Source organism: Rhinoderma darwinii, chromosome 1, assembly GCF_050947455.1.
Source record: "Rhinoderma darwinii isolate aRhiDar2 chromosome 1, aRhiDar2.hap1, whole genome shotgun sequence".
Lineage (NCBI taxonomy): Eukaryota > Metazoa > Chordata > Amphibia > Anura > Rhinodermatidae > Rhinoderma > Rhinoderma darwinii.
Window position 1 is genome coordinate 568,899,921 of NC_134687.1, and position 18,689 is coordinate 568,918,609.

Genomic DNA, 18,689 nt, shown 5'->3' on the forward strand with positions numbered 1-18,689 from the left:
CAATAGCTCTAAGGTAATTTTAAAATAAGTATGCGGTAAGAGCCAAAATGTACATACATTCATATCCAATATTATTACATATTACCGAGACGGTGAGACTTATAGCAGGCAGTGGGACATGGCAACAGTAATAGATAGTAACAGTAATAAATAGAGATAATCTCTATACATCCACACCTGCTATATTAAATAGACATCGGGTATTTAGCTCTGCCTGTCCTAATCACAAATACAGGTAAATACGTATGCAAGTTATAAATGACACTAAAGGTATCTAAATTGCAATGGAGCCAGCACAGCTACCAACCCATATAGTTCCTAGCTCAGCCTGTCTCAATCACAAATACAGGCAAATACGTATGCAAGTTACAAATGACATTAAAGGTATTTAAACTGCAATGGAGCCAGCACAGCTACTAACCCATATAGTTCCGCAGATATAGTAACTCCCAGGTATGGAGAGACCCCAACGCGCATTTCGCTGTGACCCCTTGAAAAAGCCATCCACGCGAAACGCGCGTTGGAGTCTCTCCATACCTGGGAGTTACTATATCTGCGGAACTATATGGGTTAGTAGCTGTGCTGGCTCCATTGCAGTTTAAATACCTTTAATGTCATTTGTAACTTGCATACGTATTTGCCTGTATTTGTGATTAGGACAGGCTGAGCTAGGAACTATATGGGTTGGTAGCTGTGCTGGCTCCATTGCAATTTAGATACCTTTAGTGTCATTTATAACTTGCATACGTATTTATCTGTATTTGTGATTAGGACAGGCTGAGCTAAATACCCGATGTCTATTTAATATAGCAGGTGTGGATGTATAGAGATTATCTCTATTTATTACTGTTACTATCTATTACTGTTGCCATGTCCCACTGCCTGCTATAAGTCTCACCGTCTCGGTAATATGTAATAATATTGGATATGAATGTATGTACATTTTGGCTCTTACCGCATACTTATTTTAAAACTACCTTAGAGCGATTGACATACCCTTCCTTAGAGAAAATGCTCTCTTTTTTGTACATTCACTCATAACCACTGCGACCCTAGTTCCCCTTCTATATATTTGGAGATATACAGTTTTCTTGATTTGTAGTCTATTTTAACCATGTATTTTGTATTGTCCTAATAAAATTTGTATTTTTCTATGCCTTTGGCAATTTATATTTCTAATAGTATCTGACTCCTTTTTCTCTTGTGCTTTATTCAATGTTAATTGGAGTTTCTATTTGTTACTGGGGAGCATAATAACCCGCACTCACTGGTGACTTAGCACATATAATTTATAGTCCCATGAGACATATGTTGACATTACCCCATTTGGTAAGATCCCCAGTATTCCAGTTAAACATGGGATTATGCATCTGCAACCAGGGAAGGCCTAAAACCAAATCGGACGATAATCCCTGCATCACCAGTACAGAGCACTGCTCCAAATGCATGGAGCCAACAAGGAGTTCAAAAACAGGGGTATGCTGTGTAAAATAACCATTAGCAAGAGGAGCGTAGTCGATACCCACTACCGGGACAGGTTTAGGCAAATCAATCAATGGCATAGCTAGAGACATAGCAAATTCCACAGACATAATATTAGCAGAATACCCTGAATCCACGAAGGCACTGCCGGTAGCAGACCTACCACCAAAAGAGACCTGAAAGGGAAGCAAGATTTTATTAGGTTTCATCTTTACGGGAAATACCTGTGCGCCCAAGTGACCTCCCCGATGATCACTTAGGCGCGGAAGTTCTTCCGGCTGCTTATTCTTACGCCTAGGACAGTTGTTCACTTGATGCTTGTCATCCCCACAGTAGAAGCAGAGACCATTCTTCCTGCGGAACTCTCTACGTTGTTGGGGGGACACGGAGGCCCCAAGTTGCATAGGTACATCCGAGTCTTCCGTGGAAGAACGAAGCAACGGAACCTCGGGAGGCATCATTGGGGAGTCAGAGGAGAAGGCACAAAAACGTTCAAGTAGTCGTTCCCTGAGACGTCGGTCAAGTCGTACCGCTAAAGCCATAACCTGATCTAGGGAGTCAGCAGAGGGATAGCTAACTAGCAGGTCTTTCAGGGCGTTCGACAGACCCAACCTAAACTGGCACCTCAAGGCAGGGTCATTCCACCGAGAAGCTACACACCACTTCCTAAAGTCAGAACAATACTCTTCTACAGGTCTCTTACCCTGACGTAAGGTCACCAGCTGACTCTCGGCAAAGGCAGACTTGTCAGTCTCGTCATAAATGAGCCCGAGAGCAGAAAAGAAAAGATCAACGGAGGAAAGTTCAGGGGCGTTAGGAGCCAAGGAGAAGGCCCATTCTTGGGGCCCGTCCTGGAGCCGGGACATAATTATACCCACCCGCTGGCTCTCAGAACCTGAGGAGTGAGGCTTTAAGCGAAAATAGAGCCTACAACTCTCCCGAAAGGAGAAAAAAGTATTCCGGTCCCCTGAGAACCGGTCAGGCAACTTGAGGTGGGGTTCGAGAGGTGAGGTGGGGGGCACTACCAGGGAAGCATCACGCAGGTTGTCCCTCTGAGCCAGGGCCTGGACCTGTAGGGAGAGGCCCTGTATCTGCTGAGCCAGGGTCTCAAGGGGGTCCATAGATGTGTCAGGGACCAGGGTAGACTAGGTATATGGGCCTGTGATTATGTAATGACAGGGTAGGGAGACAGACAGGTGAACCCTAATCTACCCGCCACTCAGTCCCTGCCTACTTGCAACGACCCGTCCTAAGCGACGGGGTACAACTGGGCGACAGTCCCTACGCTCAGTAAGTGCAAGACAGACAAACAGACAAGGGTACACAGAAGCTAGGGAAAACGGGGCAGCTGCCCACGGAGACACCTTGAGCAACAAGAGTAGTGAACGAGCCGAGTCAAACCAGCAGAGAACGAGGTACAAAACGCTGAGCAGGAGAGTGGTCAGAAAGCCAAGGTCAATAACAAGCAGATGATGAGTAGTACAAGCAGCAGCAGCAAGCCAGGAAACAAGCATAGAAGAATCACAGGCAAAGGAGGAACAGGAAAGGCAGGTATAAATAGACAGTGGGCGGGAGCTAGCGCCGTCTGGCCAGGCTGTGATAGGCTCTCCCACTCCTAAGCCTGCCATCCTGAGTGGTGGAAGATGGAGTCAGTCTCACAGACATAGGAGCAGGTGCAGACTGATTGCCCACGGGCGTTGACACAGAAGCTGTGTCTTGTCTGGCAAATCCTTTAGAGAAATCTTGCCAGTGTATACTATAAACCATATGAGGACAAGAATGTATACAAACCAAGAATATCTTGGTGCATTGACCCACAATACTTAGTATATAACCTACAGAATGCAGGATACAATTTTTTGGGGAGTCGCAAAAGGAGGGAAGAATAATCTCTTGGTCTAAATGAAAGGGAGAGACCACTTTAGGAAGAAATCCTGGTAAGATTTTTAGGAGGACTCTATCCTCTAATAGTAGAGTGTGTGGAGGAAAGGCAGAAAGGGCCTGAATCTCACTCACCCTACGGGGTCATGTAATGGCCAACAAGAATGTCATTTTCAGTGTCAGCATTTTTGTGTATATAGAGTCTAGTGGTTCAAATGGTGGATTTGTCATAGCCTGGAGAACGATGTTTAAGTCCCATGGAGGAACTGGGGATCTTATCTGGGGTTTAAGTCTGCAGGAGGCTGTTAGGAATCTCTTAATCCAGGGGTTGTCTGCTAATTTAGAATTAAAAAAGGAACTTAGAAGTTCAGATTTCTGCACTAACGTGCTAGGCCTAAGGTTCTTATTTAATCCTGCCTGGAGAAAATCCAATATTAAAGGGAGATCTGGTTTGGCTAAAGGATTAATATCCCTGTCTTCAAAATTCAAAAATGCTTTCCAGGCCCTCAGATATATTTTTGAGGTAACTTGTTTTCTACTAGCTAGCAGGGTGTTAATGACAGACTCTGAGAATCCTCTCTGCCTAAGTATTATCCTTTCAGTTTCCAGGCTATCAGATGGAGTTTCTGAATCTCGGGGGGCATTACTGGGCCCTGGTATAGGAGATTTGGTACATTCGGGAGAACCCATGGTTTGTCCGAGGACATTTTCCTTAACCACGTGAACCATGGTCTCTTTGGCCAGAAGGGGGCTAATAATATCACACTGGCCTTGTCTTCCCTGACCTTTCTGATTACTCTTGGGAGAAGGTTTAGGGGGGGCCATAACCCCTCTCTTGACTCCAACATTGGGAGAATGCGTCTATCGCTGTTGGGTGTTCTGAGGGGTCTAGGGAGAAGAATCTTTTGGTCTTTGTTTTCCCCGGACACAAATAGATCTATTGAGGGGGTCCCCCATTTGAGGATGATCTTCTGAAATACTGTTGTATTCAGACACCATTCTGACTGGCGAAGCCTTTCTCGGCTTAGGAAGTTTGCCACCTGGTTGTCTCTTCCCTTCAGATGGACAGCTGATAGGGTAAACAGGTGGTGCTCTGCCAGAGAAAAGATCTGGGAGAATAAGTCGATCAGCAAGGCCGATCTCGTACCCCTCTGACGATTTATATAATCATGTTGTCTGAATAATTTTTTTAAAAGATTTTATTTTATTAACTTTTCCAAAGTACAAAAGTACAAGCGAATACAAACAAACCATACTAACCAACCAAAACTAGTAGGCAATAACAAATCACCGTGGTATATAATACAGTCACATTGCAAAGACAGCAGTTGACAAAATGAGCATCACATCAAGATATACCTGTATATAAATTGCAATTAATCCGGATAATAAGGTGACCATAGTCATTGCCTAGAACCAACTAAGAAAAAACCCAATCATACACCATTCACCCATGCGCTCCATTCACCCCGCATTGCTCCCATTCCAGCCAGTAAGATACAAATAGATTAGATGGCAGTGTCCGAGGTCTCCAACCACCTAGACCAGATCTTCCCAAATTTGTCAGGGCATCTCCTGTTAAGGTACAACTTTTGATACAGGGGTACATATTTATTTACTAATTGCAACCAATGTTCCAGACTTGGACACGTCGTGACTTTTCGACGTCATAATCATAACCTTCCTAGCAAAAAACAAAACGAAGCGGAAAAAGATTTTATCATAATAGCCTTGTACAATCTCATTCATAATGCCCAAGAGGCACACCTGAGGGGTGAGAACCCGAGGAAATTCAAATTTATCATGAAGGAACTCCACTACATCAGACCAAAATGGCAAAATCTTAGGACATAACCATACACAGTGGAGGTACGTGCCGACATCAGATGACACCTAAAACAGCTATCCAACCCCGAGGCCCCAATTCTTTGGAGTCTGACCGGAGTGTAATAAATCCGGTGTATGAACCACGACTGTATTAGAAAATTTCTTGCACTGATAATGAGGAATGAGAGCTCCACCTCCCCCCACCAAATCAGGAATATCTTCCTCCACCCCGCAAACGCCCTATCAAATGGCCTTTTTACAGAAGACAACAAAAAGGCATATGTTTGAGTAAGAGTTTTAGGAAGGTCTGGGTGTGCCAAGCAAGTCCTCCACTTTAGAAAACCCCAAAGAAGGCGAAACAGAGCCAAACTGGGCCATACAGGCATGCCATAATTCGAGATAGTGAAAGAATGCCTTCCTCGAGACCCCAAACCTCTCCCCAAGCTCAGAAAAGGATACAAAACCACTATCCGCAGAGTATAAGTGACCCAGAAATCGAACCCCCACCCCAGGCCACATCATCGCTCCCGGCAGGGACACCAGGTGAGACAACCATGGATTGTTCCATAATGGGGTCCTAGGGGAGTGAGAAGAATCTGCAACATCTCTCAGTAATAATTCCTCCAGGCACTAGCTATAGTTTGTAACGGGAGTGGCGCACGACACAGGGAATTAAACCTATATAATAAGTTGGTAAGACTCCCGTAAAAAGTCATAAGTGCTCCTGCCAGAGCAGTGGCCGCATTACTTAAACCAGTGAGCCAGTACCGGCTGCGAAGCCAAGTAGTATAGATAAAAGGTTGGGCGCTGCCACCCCCCCCCCCCCATTCTCTTTGGGGTCTGTAAAAGACAGACTAAACCTAGGGGTGCCCCCCTGCCAGTAGAACATGCGTAGTATACCATCGAGTATACCACGAACATAATACACACATCACATACACAAACATAACTTACCTGCTCCTGCCGCCGCTGCCGCCTCCGCTCCTATACCTTGCGTCTCCGCTGCCTTGAACATGTGGACCGGAAGCCGCGACCGGAAGTCGTTATCTTACTGTCCGGCCGCGGCTTCCGGTAACATGAAAATGGTGCCGGATTTCGCTATGCCTTTTGGTCTGTGTGGGAGCGGCGCATGCGCCGTTCTCACACCGACGGCGTACGCTATAGTGAATGGAACGGATCCCATTCGCATTCTCTATGGGGATGTATGTGCCGTATTCCATCTCTGTATGTGTCGTTAATCGACACATACAGATGAAAAAAAAATGGCAGCCCCCATAGAGAAGTAAAAGTAAGAAAAAAGTACAACACAAGAAAACAAATAAATAAAAATGATTTTAATAACATACTAACAGCAATATTATATAAAAAAAATAAAATAATAATTTGTGACACCTTCCCTTTAAGGGAAATCCGCACCCCAAGATATGTGAATTGAGATACGATTTGTACCGGGACAGGGAGGCCCTGTCGGGAGCGATATTCAGCAGAGAGAGGAAACAAAACCGACTTGGACCAATTAACCGATAAACCAGAGAAGGCCCCAAATGTATCAATTAGCTGTAGGAGCAAAGCCAATGAAGCACCATCATCCGCCAAGTACACCAATGTATCATCTGTATATAGGGATATTTTCTCAACTATAGAACCTCGGGGGATACCATTAATGAAAGAAGAATGCCTAACGGCCAATGCCAGAGGCTCAATTGCGAGGGCAAACAATAGAGGGGAAAGTGGACACCCCTGACGAGTACCACATCCCAAAGGAAGGATTTAAAGAAATCTAAATTTGTTCTCACTCTAGCAATAGGCCTTTCATATAAAAGGCGTACAAGAGCGATAAATCTCGGTCCAAAATTTTAACGGGAGGCGTATTCAAAGAGAACGCCACTCAACCGAGTCAAATGCTTTATATGTATCCAGAGGGAGAACAAAACCAGGGAAGGTATCTTATTGTGCAGCATCAATATTGAGAAACAACCTGTGTACGTTAATGTCCGTACCCTGCCCAGGCATAAAGCCAGTTTGGTCGGGATGAACCAGGGACAAGATAACCTTGTTCAATCTAGTGGCTAATATTTTGGCTAGTATTTTGACATCGGAGTTAATAAGCGAGAAGGGACGATAGGAGTCTGGAAGAGTGGGATCCTTCCCTAGCTTGAACAACACCACAACAAGAGCCTCTCTCATGGAGGCCGGCAGGACACCCATCTCCAGGGCATTAGAATATACATCCTGAAGCCTGGGCACTAAAACCTCACAACTATCCTTATACCAATTAACCCCCAGGCCATCAAGTCCGGGAGTTTTACCAGAAGGTAACAACTGAATTGCATTAGTGACATCGTCGTCAGTAAGTGGGCTGTCCAACTCCTTTGCCTGTGCATCAGATAAACGCCACAAGGGGAGTGTATCCAGAAATTGTTCTATTTCTTCCGGGGGCCCACTACATCTGGAGGTGTATAATGCAGCATAAAATTCACTAAATACTTTGTTCAAATCCTTTGGGGCAGTACATAATAGTCCGTCAGGGAGATAATGGTCGGAATAGAGGCACATAGGCGGGAGTTTGCCATTCTTATCCCAGAATTCAAACACCGGTGCCGCAGTATACAGATATGAGATTCCCCTAGGAGTGATGTCTAGAGAAGTAACTCCAGGTAAGAAATCCTGGGACGCCATGGCAAGGTCAATTCTAGAGAACGCTTTATGGGCAGAAGAGTAATAGGAGTACCTTTTTTCAGACGGATATTTCCAGCACACACATCTGTCAAGTGAAGCATTGAGGACCAAGAGTTAAAGGACCAGTGTCACGAAAATAAAAATGTTTATATCAATTTGCTTTTAGTGTTTTATTTTAAAAAAAAATCTTTATTTGTGTGTTTGTGTTTTACTTTTTTTTATTTTTGAACTTTTTCTTGTCTATGGGGGCTGCCATTTTTTTTCCATCTCTGTATGTGTCGATTAACGACACATACAGACATGGAATACGGCACATACAGCCCCATAGTGAATGCGAACGGGGCCCGTTCCATCCACTATGCTGTACGCCGTTTGTGTGGGAACGGCGCATGCGCCGCTCCCACACAGTCCAAATTGAAGGTCTTCGGCCGAGCGACGTCCGGCGCCATTTTCTTGTGGACCAGAAGCCGCGGCCGGACAGTAAGATTACTACTTCCGGTCACGGCTGCCGGACTTGTGCACTTGGAGCGGAGGGAGCAAACGGAGCGGACGGACCGGAGGGAGCGGCGGCGGCAGGAGCAGGTAAGTTAGGTCTGTGTATGTACGTGTTTTACTGTGTGTTTACTACTGTATGTAAACCTACTACACTGTGTGTTAGCTCAAAAAATGGCGACACACCGTGTAGGAGGTTTGACCATTCAATCCCCTCCTTTCTAATGGCACTAGCCAGGATAAAGGAGGGGGGATTCTGTGAGCTCACTAGAGCGAGTGAGTTTTCTAAAATTTTGCAGCATAAAGCAATGTGGTTGCTTTACCACATGCCAATGCTGCAATTTTGGGAATTGCTCCATCTAGTGACCAGCACTGGGACATGTTATAAATTAGAATCTAATTTATAATATTTCCTGACTCGTGAAAAAATTAAAAAAATTAGAACAATGTTAAATCACTTATACACTAACTGTTTAACTAAAAAAAAAAAAATTTTTCTAGCGACACATTCCCTTTAAGGTGAATAGAAGACTGGTGCGAACCTCCCGTACGATCCATCGAGATGTATGGGACCGCCCGGAATAGATTTTTAAGTGCCGACCTAAAATTGCCGGTATGGATTTCTTCATGGCCTGAAGAACTGCTGCCAGTTCCCTGAAGTTGGAGGAATGGTCTGTTGATCACACTGACCCTGAAGAAAAGAGGAGTCGTAATGAGCTCCCCAGCCCAAGGACTCACGTAATGTTGAGAGTAGGGGCTAACTTCCATGGAATTCCCCGCATGAGGTTCTCCCTGTTCAACAAACATCTGAGAGACATCCTGGCTGCGGATGAGATGTGTAGGGATTGATTGATCTAGGGAGAGACTGCTCCTGTCCCACTGACTTAGAATGTCCCACTGTAGAGCCCTGGATCTGAAGTGAGCCCATTAGTACAGCTGGGATGCATGACATCATGAGGCCCAGGACTGACATAGCCTTCCTGAAAGAGGTTGTATGGTCTAAGTAGAATTCTGAGTGTCTATAAGTGGATTGATTTTCCCTTCTAGAAGGAAGGACATCGGCTTGGAGTCGTCTAGCAGAATTCCTAGGAATATACATTTGTTTGATGGGTTTAAGTCTGATTTTTTTTAAATTTATGTTCCATCCGAACATTGTTAGTATAGCACGAACTATCTCTATTTGTAGGGTCAAGGCCTGAGATATTTCTGCGACTATTAAAAAATCGTCCAGGTACGGGATCAGAAGGATGTTCTTCGTCCTGATGCAAGAGGTCATTTCTGCTATTAGTTTCGAAAATACCCTTGGGGCTTGTGAAATGCCAAAGGGGAGGGCTCTGTATTGTAAGTGAAGTAAAGACCCTTTGAGGGTCACCGCTACCCTCAGATATTTTTGATGAGGACGGCATATAGGTACGTGGTAGTAAGCGTCCTCCAGGTCTATTGATGCCATCACACAATCCCTGGAGAGGAGATTTATAGTTGAAAAAATGCTCTCCATGTGGAATTTTTTTCTAGGACAGATAAAGATTCAATCTTTTTAGGTTTAGTATGACCCTGTGTTTTCCTCCTGGTTTTTTCACAAGGAAGAGAGGGGAATAAAGGCCCTGACCTGTCTCTGTGCTTGGGACCTGAATTAGGACTTCTTTTTCTATGAGTGATAGGACTTCTAATTCTAAGACTCTCTGCTCCTCTGCGTCCCTTAGGGGTCTTGTGGGAAGAAATCTGTCTGGGGGAAGAGACCTGAACTCCAGCACGTACCCTGTCTTTATGATTCCTAAGATCCAAGGATTCGCTGATATTCTCTGCCAATCCTTGAAAACTAGGGAAAGACGACTCTCCACCATGGACCTTTTGGCGTCATTGTTGGTCTCTATTTTTAGGGTCGTTCTGGGGCCTGAAGTGGAAGCCCTTATTTTTCCTTGTAAATTTTGAGGCTCTAAAATCCTGTCCCCTAGGATTAAGTCTTTTGTTATTAGGCCTTTTGGGACAAAAGGAATCTTTCGTTGGTCTTGTCTGGGTAGGGAACCCCTTTCTGCTATCGGACGCTTTTTCTAGTAAGTAGTCAAGCGGGGGCTTAAATAGATAATCTCCAGAGCAGGGAATAGCACACAGCTTCCCTTTTGACCCAGTGACCCCCTTCCAGGTTTTTAGCCATATAGCCCGTCTAGCGGAATTTGACAGGGCTGCTGATCTGGCAGAAAGGCGTAGAGTCTACTGAGGCATCTGCCAAGAAATCTGCGGCCTTGGAAAGCATTGGAAGGGAGGATATGATTTGATCCCTAGAGGGCTTGTCTTTCAGATGAAGCTCTAATTGTGCGGGCCATATTTTTAAAGATCTGGATATGCAGGTGGCTGCAATGCCCGGTTTAAAGGCCCCCCGTAGAAGCTTCCCAAGTCTTTTTTATATAGAAGTCGGCCTTTCTATCCATGGGATCAGACAAGGAGCCTAGATCCTTGAAGGGAAGGGAATGTTTTCTTGAAATTTTTGCCACTGGGGTGTCAAGTCTAGGGGTATTATCCCAGTCTTTACATACATTATCCTCAAAGGGATATTTCCTTTTGAGGAATTTGGGAATACCCGCTTTCCTATCAGGATTTTTTCCATTCCCTTTTAATGAGGCTGGTAATGTTCCTATGAATGGGGAAGGTTCTATTCTTTTTAGGCCCTAGGCCTTGGAACATTATGTACTGGATGGACCGAGGTTCTTCAGGATCATCAATGTTCATAGTTGCCCTTACGGTCTTGAGGAGTTGATCTATGTCTTCCATTGGGAACAAATTTCTCCCTCCCTCGTCTTCGTCTGAGGAGTCTAAGGAGCTGTACTCTCCTTCTTCCTCTGGTTGAGAATTCACTTCTGCTGAGGAATCAGATTGATCTATCCGGCTAGAAGAGGTAGGTGGTAAATCCTTTTTTCTTTTAAGGGACTTTAGGGAGCTCCTAACTTCTGCCCTCACAATATCTTTAATACTTGATGATAAGTTTGTAGACTCTTCTGAGATAATGTGGTCTAAACACTTCTGACAAAGTCTCTTATTATAGGAGAATGCTAGTTTCTTTTTACAAACAGCACATTCCTTGTTGTGGGGTTATTTCCTAGGACAATCCCTGGCGTAAACATATGTACAAATGAGGGGAACAGTATTTAGTAAAGAAGAGGTTTTTTTTTATCTTACCCCATAGTCCTGACTTTTCCTCAAGGACTTGGTGGCATCCTGGGGGACTTGGTGGCTTCCGAGCGGTCAGCGCGTCCTGGTGCTTCTCCTGGCGTTTCCATAATGGAGGAAGAAGCTGGAGACCAGGCTCCTGTTGTTCAGGCCTAAATAGGCCATGGATTGGCTGGGAGACCCTCTGCTCCGGACGCCTGGAGCACCTTCTCCCCGCTAGGGTCACCGGAACCAGCGGCTCCTGGAGTGTTGGACGCATCACCCCGCTGGAAGTGACGTGTCCCGACAACCGGAAGTCTCTGCAACGAATGCGCCGGAAGCCGCCAACGCTGGGCATCTTCCGGCCCCACTAGGGAGTCGAGTATGACCCCGGGAGACCGCTCTCCCGCCAGAGGAAGGACTCACCCTGTGGACCTTGAACCACCTCAAGGGAGGGAGGCGTTGGACCGGGAGAGGAGGGAGTACCTCTACCAGGCTTAAGGTTGCTCCATCCAAAGGAGACTTATATCTTCCAGAGCACCCCTAGTGGAAATAAGGTAAGACCTTGCTAGGGGGTCTGCAACCCAGGGAGAAGTTGTTTTCCTACAGGACAATCCTTCCATCCAGAGGACAGGAAACCTGACTGGGTATGTGGAGAGGTGAGTCCCTTTTTATATCCTCAGGTTTCCTGTCCAGCGGATGGGATGTCTCCAGGGGTGCTGTCATAGGGGAAAGGGTAAAACACCTATAAACTAGAACTTACCTAAAAAGGCAGATACATTGTTTGTGTTTTTTGCTGTGTTTAGTTCAAGGACAAAATCTGCATGTGTTTGGTATCCCAGCAGCTCTGCTAGTTTAGCTCGAAGCGTAACCAGTTCTTCAAGAATTTTAGTGTTCTCCTAGAGAAAAGAATAAAAACTCATCACAGGAACATTGGCTAGTGTAAAAACTGGAATATTGCAAGTTTTTTTTTTTTTTACATGAATAAGAACATAAAACAATATTAAGAAAAACAGCACCACATTATTGAATATGCAATAAATGTCTAATAGATGCAGGTCCCAGCTCTGGAACGGCACTATATTGAGAACAGTGGTCATCTGACCCGTTTTGCCCAATGAGGCGGCCGGTGGCCACAAATTCCAGGTGGCAACTAGTGGAGAGGGGGGCTGCGCATGCTCGTGGCTCTCTCCATGGTAACACAAACCCCAACATATAAACATACAAATAAATGACAACCACAACTTTATAATTGGAAATATAGGCCGCGATGTTTATTAACCCCTTAACGCACCATGACGTAACTGTACGTCAAGGTGAGCAGTAAGTTCGCGCACCTTGACGTGCAGTTACGTCTGTGCTTTGACAGTTAACCGCCGCGCGGCGCTACACCGCAGCGGCGGTTAACTGTGCCGGGTGTCTGCCCTGCATTCCCCGTTGCCGATCAGCGGCACATCGCCGCTGATATCGGCAGTTAACCCCTTAAATGCGGCGCTCGATTTTGAGCGCCACAATTAAGGTGTTTAGCGCCGATCGGCAGCCCCCATGTGAAATCACGGGGGCTGGCGATCGTACCCATGGCAACCAGACGCCAGACAATGGCTTCCGGGTTGCCATGTACAGAAGCCTATGAGGACCACCCGGAGGGTGGTCGTCGTAGGCTTCCTGTCAGTGTGACTGTTACGTCACAATGACAGTTGGAATGCATTACACTACGTGTGTAGTGTAATGTATTCCAGCAGCGATCAAAGCTGCAAGTCTAAGTGTCCTCTAGTGGGACAAGTGAAAAAAGTAAAAAAAAGAATAAAAATGTTTTAAAAAAAGTGTAAAAATAAAAGTTATAAGTGATGTAAACAAGAATTGCTTTTTTTCCTATAATAAGTCTTTTATTATAGGAAAAAAAATGAATACGTAAAAAACAATTACACATATTTGGTATCACCGCGTTCGTAGCGACCCCAACTATAAAACTATAATATTATTTTTCCTGCACGGTGAACAACGCAAAAAAAATAAACGAAAAACAATGCCAGAATCACTATTTTTTGGTCACCACCTCTCCCAAAATATGTAATAAAAAGTGATCAAAAAGTCGCATGTACGCCAAAATAGTACCGATACAAACTACAACGCGTCCCGCAAAAAACAAGCCCTTACACAGCTTTTTTGACTGAAAAATAAAAAAAGTTATGACTCTCAGAATATGGTGACACAGAAAAGAATTTATTTTCTAAATAAGTTATTTTATTGCGCAAACGCTGAAAAACATAAAAAAACGTATATACATATGGTATCGCCATAATCGTACCGACCCGCAGAATAAAGTATAATAGTTATTTATAGCCCAGGGTAAACGCCGTCAAAAATAAATAAAAATCATTGTCAGAATTGATGGTTTTTGGTCACCTGGCTTGCCGAAAAATTGAATAAAAAGTGATCAACAAAATCGCATGTACCCCAAAATGGTACCAATGAAAATTACAGATTGTCCCGCAACAAATAAGCCCTCACACGGCTCCGGTGGTGAAAAAATAAAAAAAGTTCCGGCTCCCAGATTATGGCGATGCAAAATGTACAGAGCGTTCCAAAAGCGGATAGGATCGGGTGCAATTTATAAGTGCGACACCGGCCACATATCTGTGGATTATTATTTATTTACCACATTATTATACCCTCTTATTATGCCCTGATGTACCCCGCACAGATAACATATGCCCCCACATTATAATCTGAAATACCAGCAAAACACCAGAGCTACTACCAAGCAAAATATGCGCTCCAAAAGCCAAATGGCGTCCCTCCCTTCTGAGCCCTACAGCGTGCCCAAACAGCCTTTAACGTCCACCGATATGGCATCGCCATACCCGGGAGAACCCTGTTAATATTTTATGTGGTATTTGTGGCACAAACTGGGCACAACATATAGTGCACTAAAATGACACATCAGTGGAAAATTTTAATTTTCACTCTGCACCATCCGCTGCGCATTAAACCCTTCGCGCACCATGACTTAATAGCATGTCGTGGTGTGGGGGGGTGATATATGGAGCGTCTCACGCGCTGAGCCCGCGCCATACGCTGCGGGTGTCAGCTGTGTATTACAGCTGATACCCGGGACTAACGGACAGAAACAGCCATCACGCTGTTACAGGAGCCTGTAAAAATCACAATATACTGCAATACATTAGTATTGCAGTGTATTCTACCAGTGATCTAACGATCGGTGGTTCAAGTCTCCTAGGGGGACAAATAAAATATGTAAACACAAAAGTAAATAGTTATTATCAGTGGAAAAAATTAAATAAATATTTAAAGTCCAAAAAGAAACCCTTTTCACATTTTTTCTCTAAAGTAATGTAAAAAAATAAAAAAAATACACAAAATTGGTATCGCTGCGTCCGTAAAAGTCCAAGCTATTAGAATATACCATTATTTAACTCACACGGTGAACGCCGTGAAAAATAAAGAATTTTAAACGGCAAAATCGCAGTTTTTTGGTCACCCTGGCTCTACCAAAAAATGTAATAAAAAGTGCTCAAAAAGTCTTATGTACCAAAAAATGGTACCAATAAAAACTACAGCTCGTCCCGCAAAAAATAAGCCCTCACACCACTCTATTGACGGAAAAATAAAAAAGTTGTGGCTCTCGGAAAGCGGGGAGGAAAAACGAAAAAGCAAAACATGAATCAGTTCATAAAGGGTTAATTACTTTCTAATGAAAAAGCATTTATGACCACATGTGGGATATAGCCGTACTCGGGAGAAATTGCTTTACAAATGTTGGGTTGCATTTTCTCCTTTATCCTTTGTGAAATTGAAAAAATTCAACATTTTAATGGAAATAATGTTGATATTAATTTTCACGCCCTAATTCTAATAAATTCTGCAAAAGACGTGTGGGGCCTAAATGCTCACTATACCCCTAGATAGATTCCTTAAGTGGTGTAGTTTCCCAAATGGGGTTACTTTTGATAGGCTTCCACTGTTTCGGTCTCTCGGGGGCTTTGTAAATTCGACATGACACCCAAAAACTATTCCAGCTAAATTTGAGCTCCAAAAGCCAAATAGCGCTCCTTCCCTTCTAAGCCCCGGTGTGGATCCAAACAGCAGTTTATTACCACATATGGGGTATTTACGTAATCAGGAGAAATTGTTTTACAAATTTTGGGGTCCTTTTTCTCCTTTATTCCTTGTAAAAATTAAAAATGGCTACCTTTTTTCAGAAAAAAAGTAGATTTTTACCTTTACAGACTAATTCCAATGAATTCAGCAAAACAACTGTGGGGGCAAAATGCTAACTTTACTCCTAGAAAAATTCCTTGAGGGGTGTAGCTTCCAAAATGGGGTCACTATTGGGGGGTTTCCACTGTATTCATCCCTCCAGTGCATTGCAAACGCGACACGGCACTGAAAACTATTCCAGCAAAATCAGAAATCCAAAATCCAAATGGTGCTCCTTCTCTTCTGAGGCCTGCTGTGGGTCCAAACAGCAGTTTATTACCACATATGGGGTATTGCTAAAATCGGAAGAAATTGCTTTACATATGTTGGGGTGTTTTTTTCTACTTTATTCCTTGTAAAAATTTAAAATTTCTACGTTTTATCACAAAAAAAAGTAGATTTTCATCTTCACATACTAATTCAAATAAATTTAGCAAAAAAACTGAGGGTTCAAAATGCTAACTATACTCATAGATAAATTCCTTGAGGGGTATAGTTTCCAAAATGGGGTCACTTTTTGGGGTTCTTTACTGTTTTGGTACGACAAGACCTATTCAAACCTGACATGGTGCCTAAAATATAGTCTAAAAAAAGGAGGCCACAATATCCACTAGGTGCTCCTTTGCTTCTGAGGCCTGTGTTTCAGTCCATTATCACACTAGGACAACATGTGGGATATTTCTAAAAACTGCAGAATCTGGGCAATAAATATTGAGTTGCATTTCTTGGGTAAAACCTTCTGTGGTACAGAAAAAATGTATTACAAATGAATTTTCGAAGAAAAAAAATGAAATTTGTAAATTTCACCTCTACTTTGCTTTAATTCCTGTGAAACGCCTAAAGGGTTAAAACACTTTCTGAATGCTGTTTTGAATACTTTGATGGGTGCAGTTTTCAAAAAAACTTTCTAATATATAAGGCCCTCAAAGCCACTTCAGAACTGAACTGGTCCCTGAAAAAATAGCCTTTTGAAATTTTCTTGAAAATATGAGAAATTGCTTCTAAAGTTCTAAGCCTCGTAACGTCCTAGAAAAATAAAAGAATGTTCAAAAAACGACGCAAACAAAGTAGACCTATGGGAAATATAAACTAGTAAGTATTTTGTGTGGTATTACTATCTGTTTTACAAGTAAATACATTTAAATTTAGAAAAATGCAAATTTTTGCTAATTTTCTCTAAATCTTGGCGTTTCTTACAAATAAATATTGAATTTAACGACGACATTTTTTCAGTATCATAAAGTACAACATGTCACGAGAAAACAATCTCAGAATCGCTTGAATAGGCAAAAGCATTCTGGAGTTATTACCACATAAAGTGACATGTCAGATTTGCAAAAATGGGGCTGGTCCTGAAGGCCAAAACAGGCTTAGACACTAAGGGGTTAAGGGTTACCCAAGAATAAATAATTAAATCCAACATAACCATAAAATTATTGAAAATTCATTAATCAATCATCATCAAATTATTGAACCAAGTCCCCCCAGCATTAGCTGGGAGACTAAACCCCACGAGTAAACATCGCGACAGGGAAACCCTTTTAAAAAAGGGGAGGGCTGGGCGGGGCTTGTCTTGAATCTTCTTCAAACGGCCCGGAACACTGCCGAACACCAGAATTTAAACAGGAAATCTTCCCGCCGTTGCTGCTCATTATCCAATCAGTAAAAAGCGCGGGCTTCACGAGCGCAAGGTGGAAAATTCCAGAACCTGCTCGTACATTCCTGTACAGCTGACCTCAACTTGACCCATGCAGGTAAGTACCAACTGTGATAATAAAAGAGGGGTGGGGAGGAAGAAACCAAACCAGAAACCACAAACCTTTTGAATCATAAGAATTATGTGGGGCTGTGATACCATGTGTCCCCCAAGCGATTGCTATGGGGGCCCTGACATTCTATCCTATTGGAGTTACGAAAACAGCATCGCAAGCAGTTTCCGTAACTCCCATAGAACAGAATAGAGATAGCCACGAGCATGTGCAGCCCCCCTCTCCACTAGACCCGGTCTCCAATCTGCAGCCAGCGGCTGCCTACAGGTGCGGTTCCCAGAGTTGGGATATGCCATAAATTTCTAAATTGAAGATAACCCTTTCAATCAATGGCATAATTTATGATGACTTACTATTATCATTACTATGTGTGAGTCAAGGGTGGGAGACAATTAAAAACAATGTGGATTGATACTTACTTCTATACACCTACTGTTGAAAGCAACTTCCAATTTCCGCCTAGTTTCAGGAACAGAACACTTTTTGACAACAGGAAAATAATGTGGATACTGGAGAGTTACTTTATAATAGTTGTCGTCCGTTTCTTCTAGACTGTCAATGAAATCACTAGGAAGACCTTCTGTAAAATACATCATAGCAGAGGTCAACATAGACTAAGCGCTAAGACCTGAATCCGACAGGTCCGCGGGACTGACGGGTTCAGTGACAGCGGGTCCTGCATGTCCCTGACACGCAGGATCCACCTGTAACTGATCACACCTAAGATTTGAACTTAGATCTGATCGATAGCAGCGCGATCCTGCGTGTCAGGGACACACAGGACCCGCTGTCACTGAACCCGTCAGTCCCGCCTGACCTGACGAATTCAGGTCTCAATGCAAAATACAGCTGCTCTGTATACAGAATACAAAGCAGCTGCATCTGAAATAGTAAAAATAATAATTTTTAATAAAATGTAATTACAAAGTTGCACCAATCACACTGATACACATTTTTGTTAAAAAAACAAAACCGTTTTCAAAGGTGTGCACAGCATTTAAACAGTAGCACTGCAGGCTACCAGGTCACTCTCATTGCTAAAAATAAGTGTTTTTAGATAATTACAAATTAGGGATTGTTATTTATGCAATTCTCGAATATATTCTTTAGTATAGCTCCACAAATTGGTGCTTCACTAAGAGTTTCGTGCATATTAAATATTGTAAATCTGCAATAAGGTTACTGAAGTAACAA

The 18,689-nt window shown here is 43.3% G+C and overlaps 1 protein-coding gene across 1 annotated transcript in view; it reads right to left on the bottom strand.

Annotated features, from left to right (window-relative positions):
• NLN (neurolysin) overlaps window positions 1-18,689 on the bottom strand; it is a 44,159-nt gene that overhangs the window by 11,898 nt on the left and 13,572 nt on the right. Inside the window, exons 6-7 of the mRNA XM_075847527.1 lie at window positions 17,915-18,075; window positions 12,269-12,404 (exon numbers count right to left, since the gene is read on the bottom strand). Of these exons, the coding sequence (XP_075703642.1) occupies window positions 12,269-12,404; window positions 17,915-18,075 (297 nt within the window). The remainder of the gene's footprint in view (window positions 1-12,268; window positions 12,405-17,914; window positions 18,076-18,689) is intronic.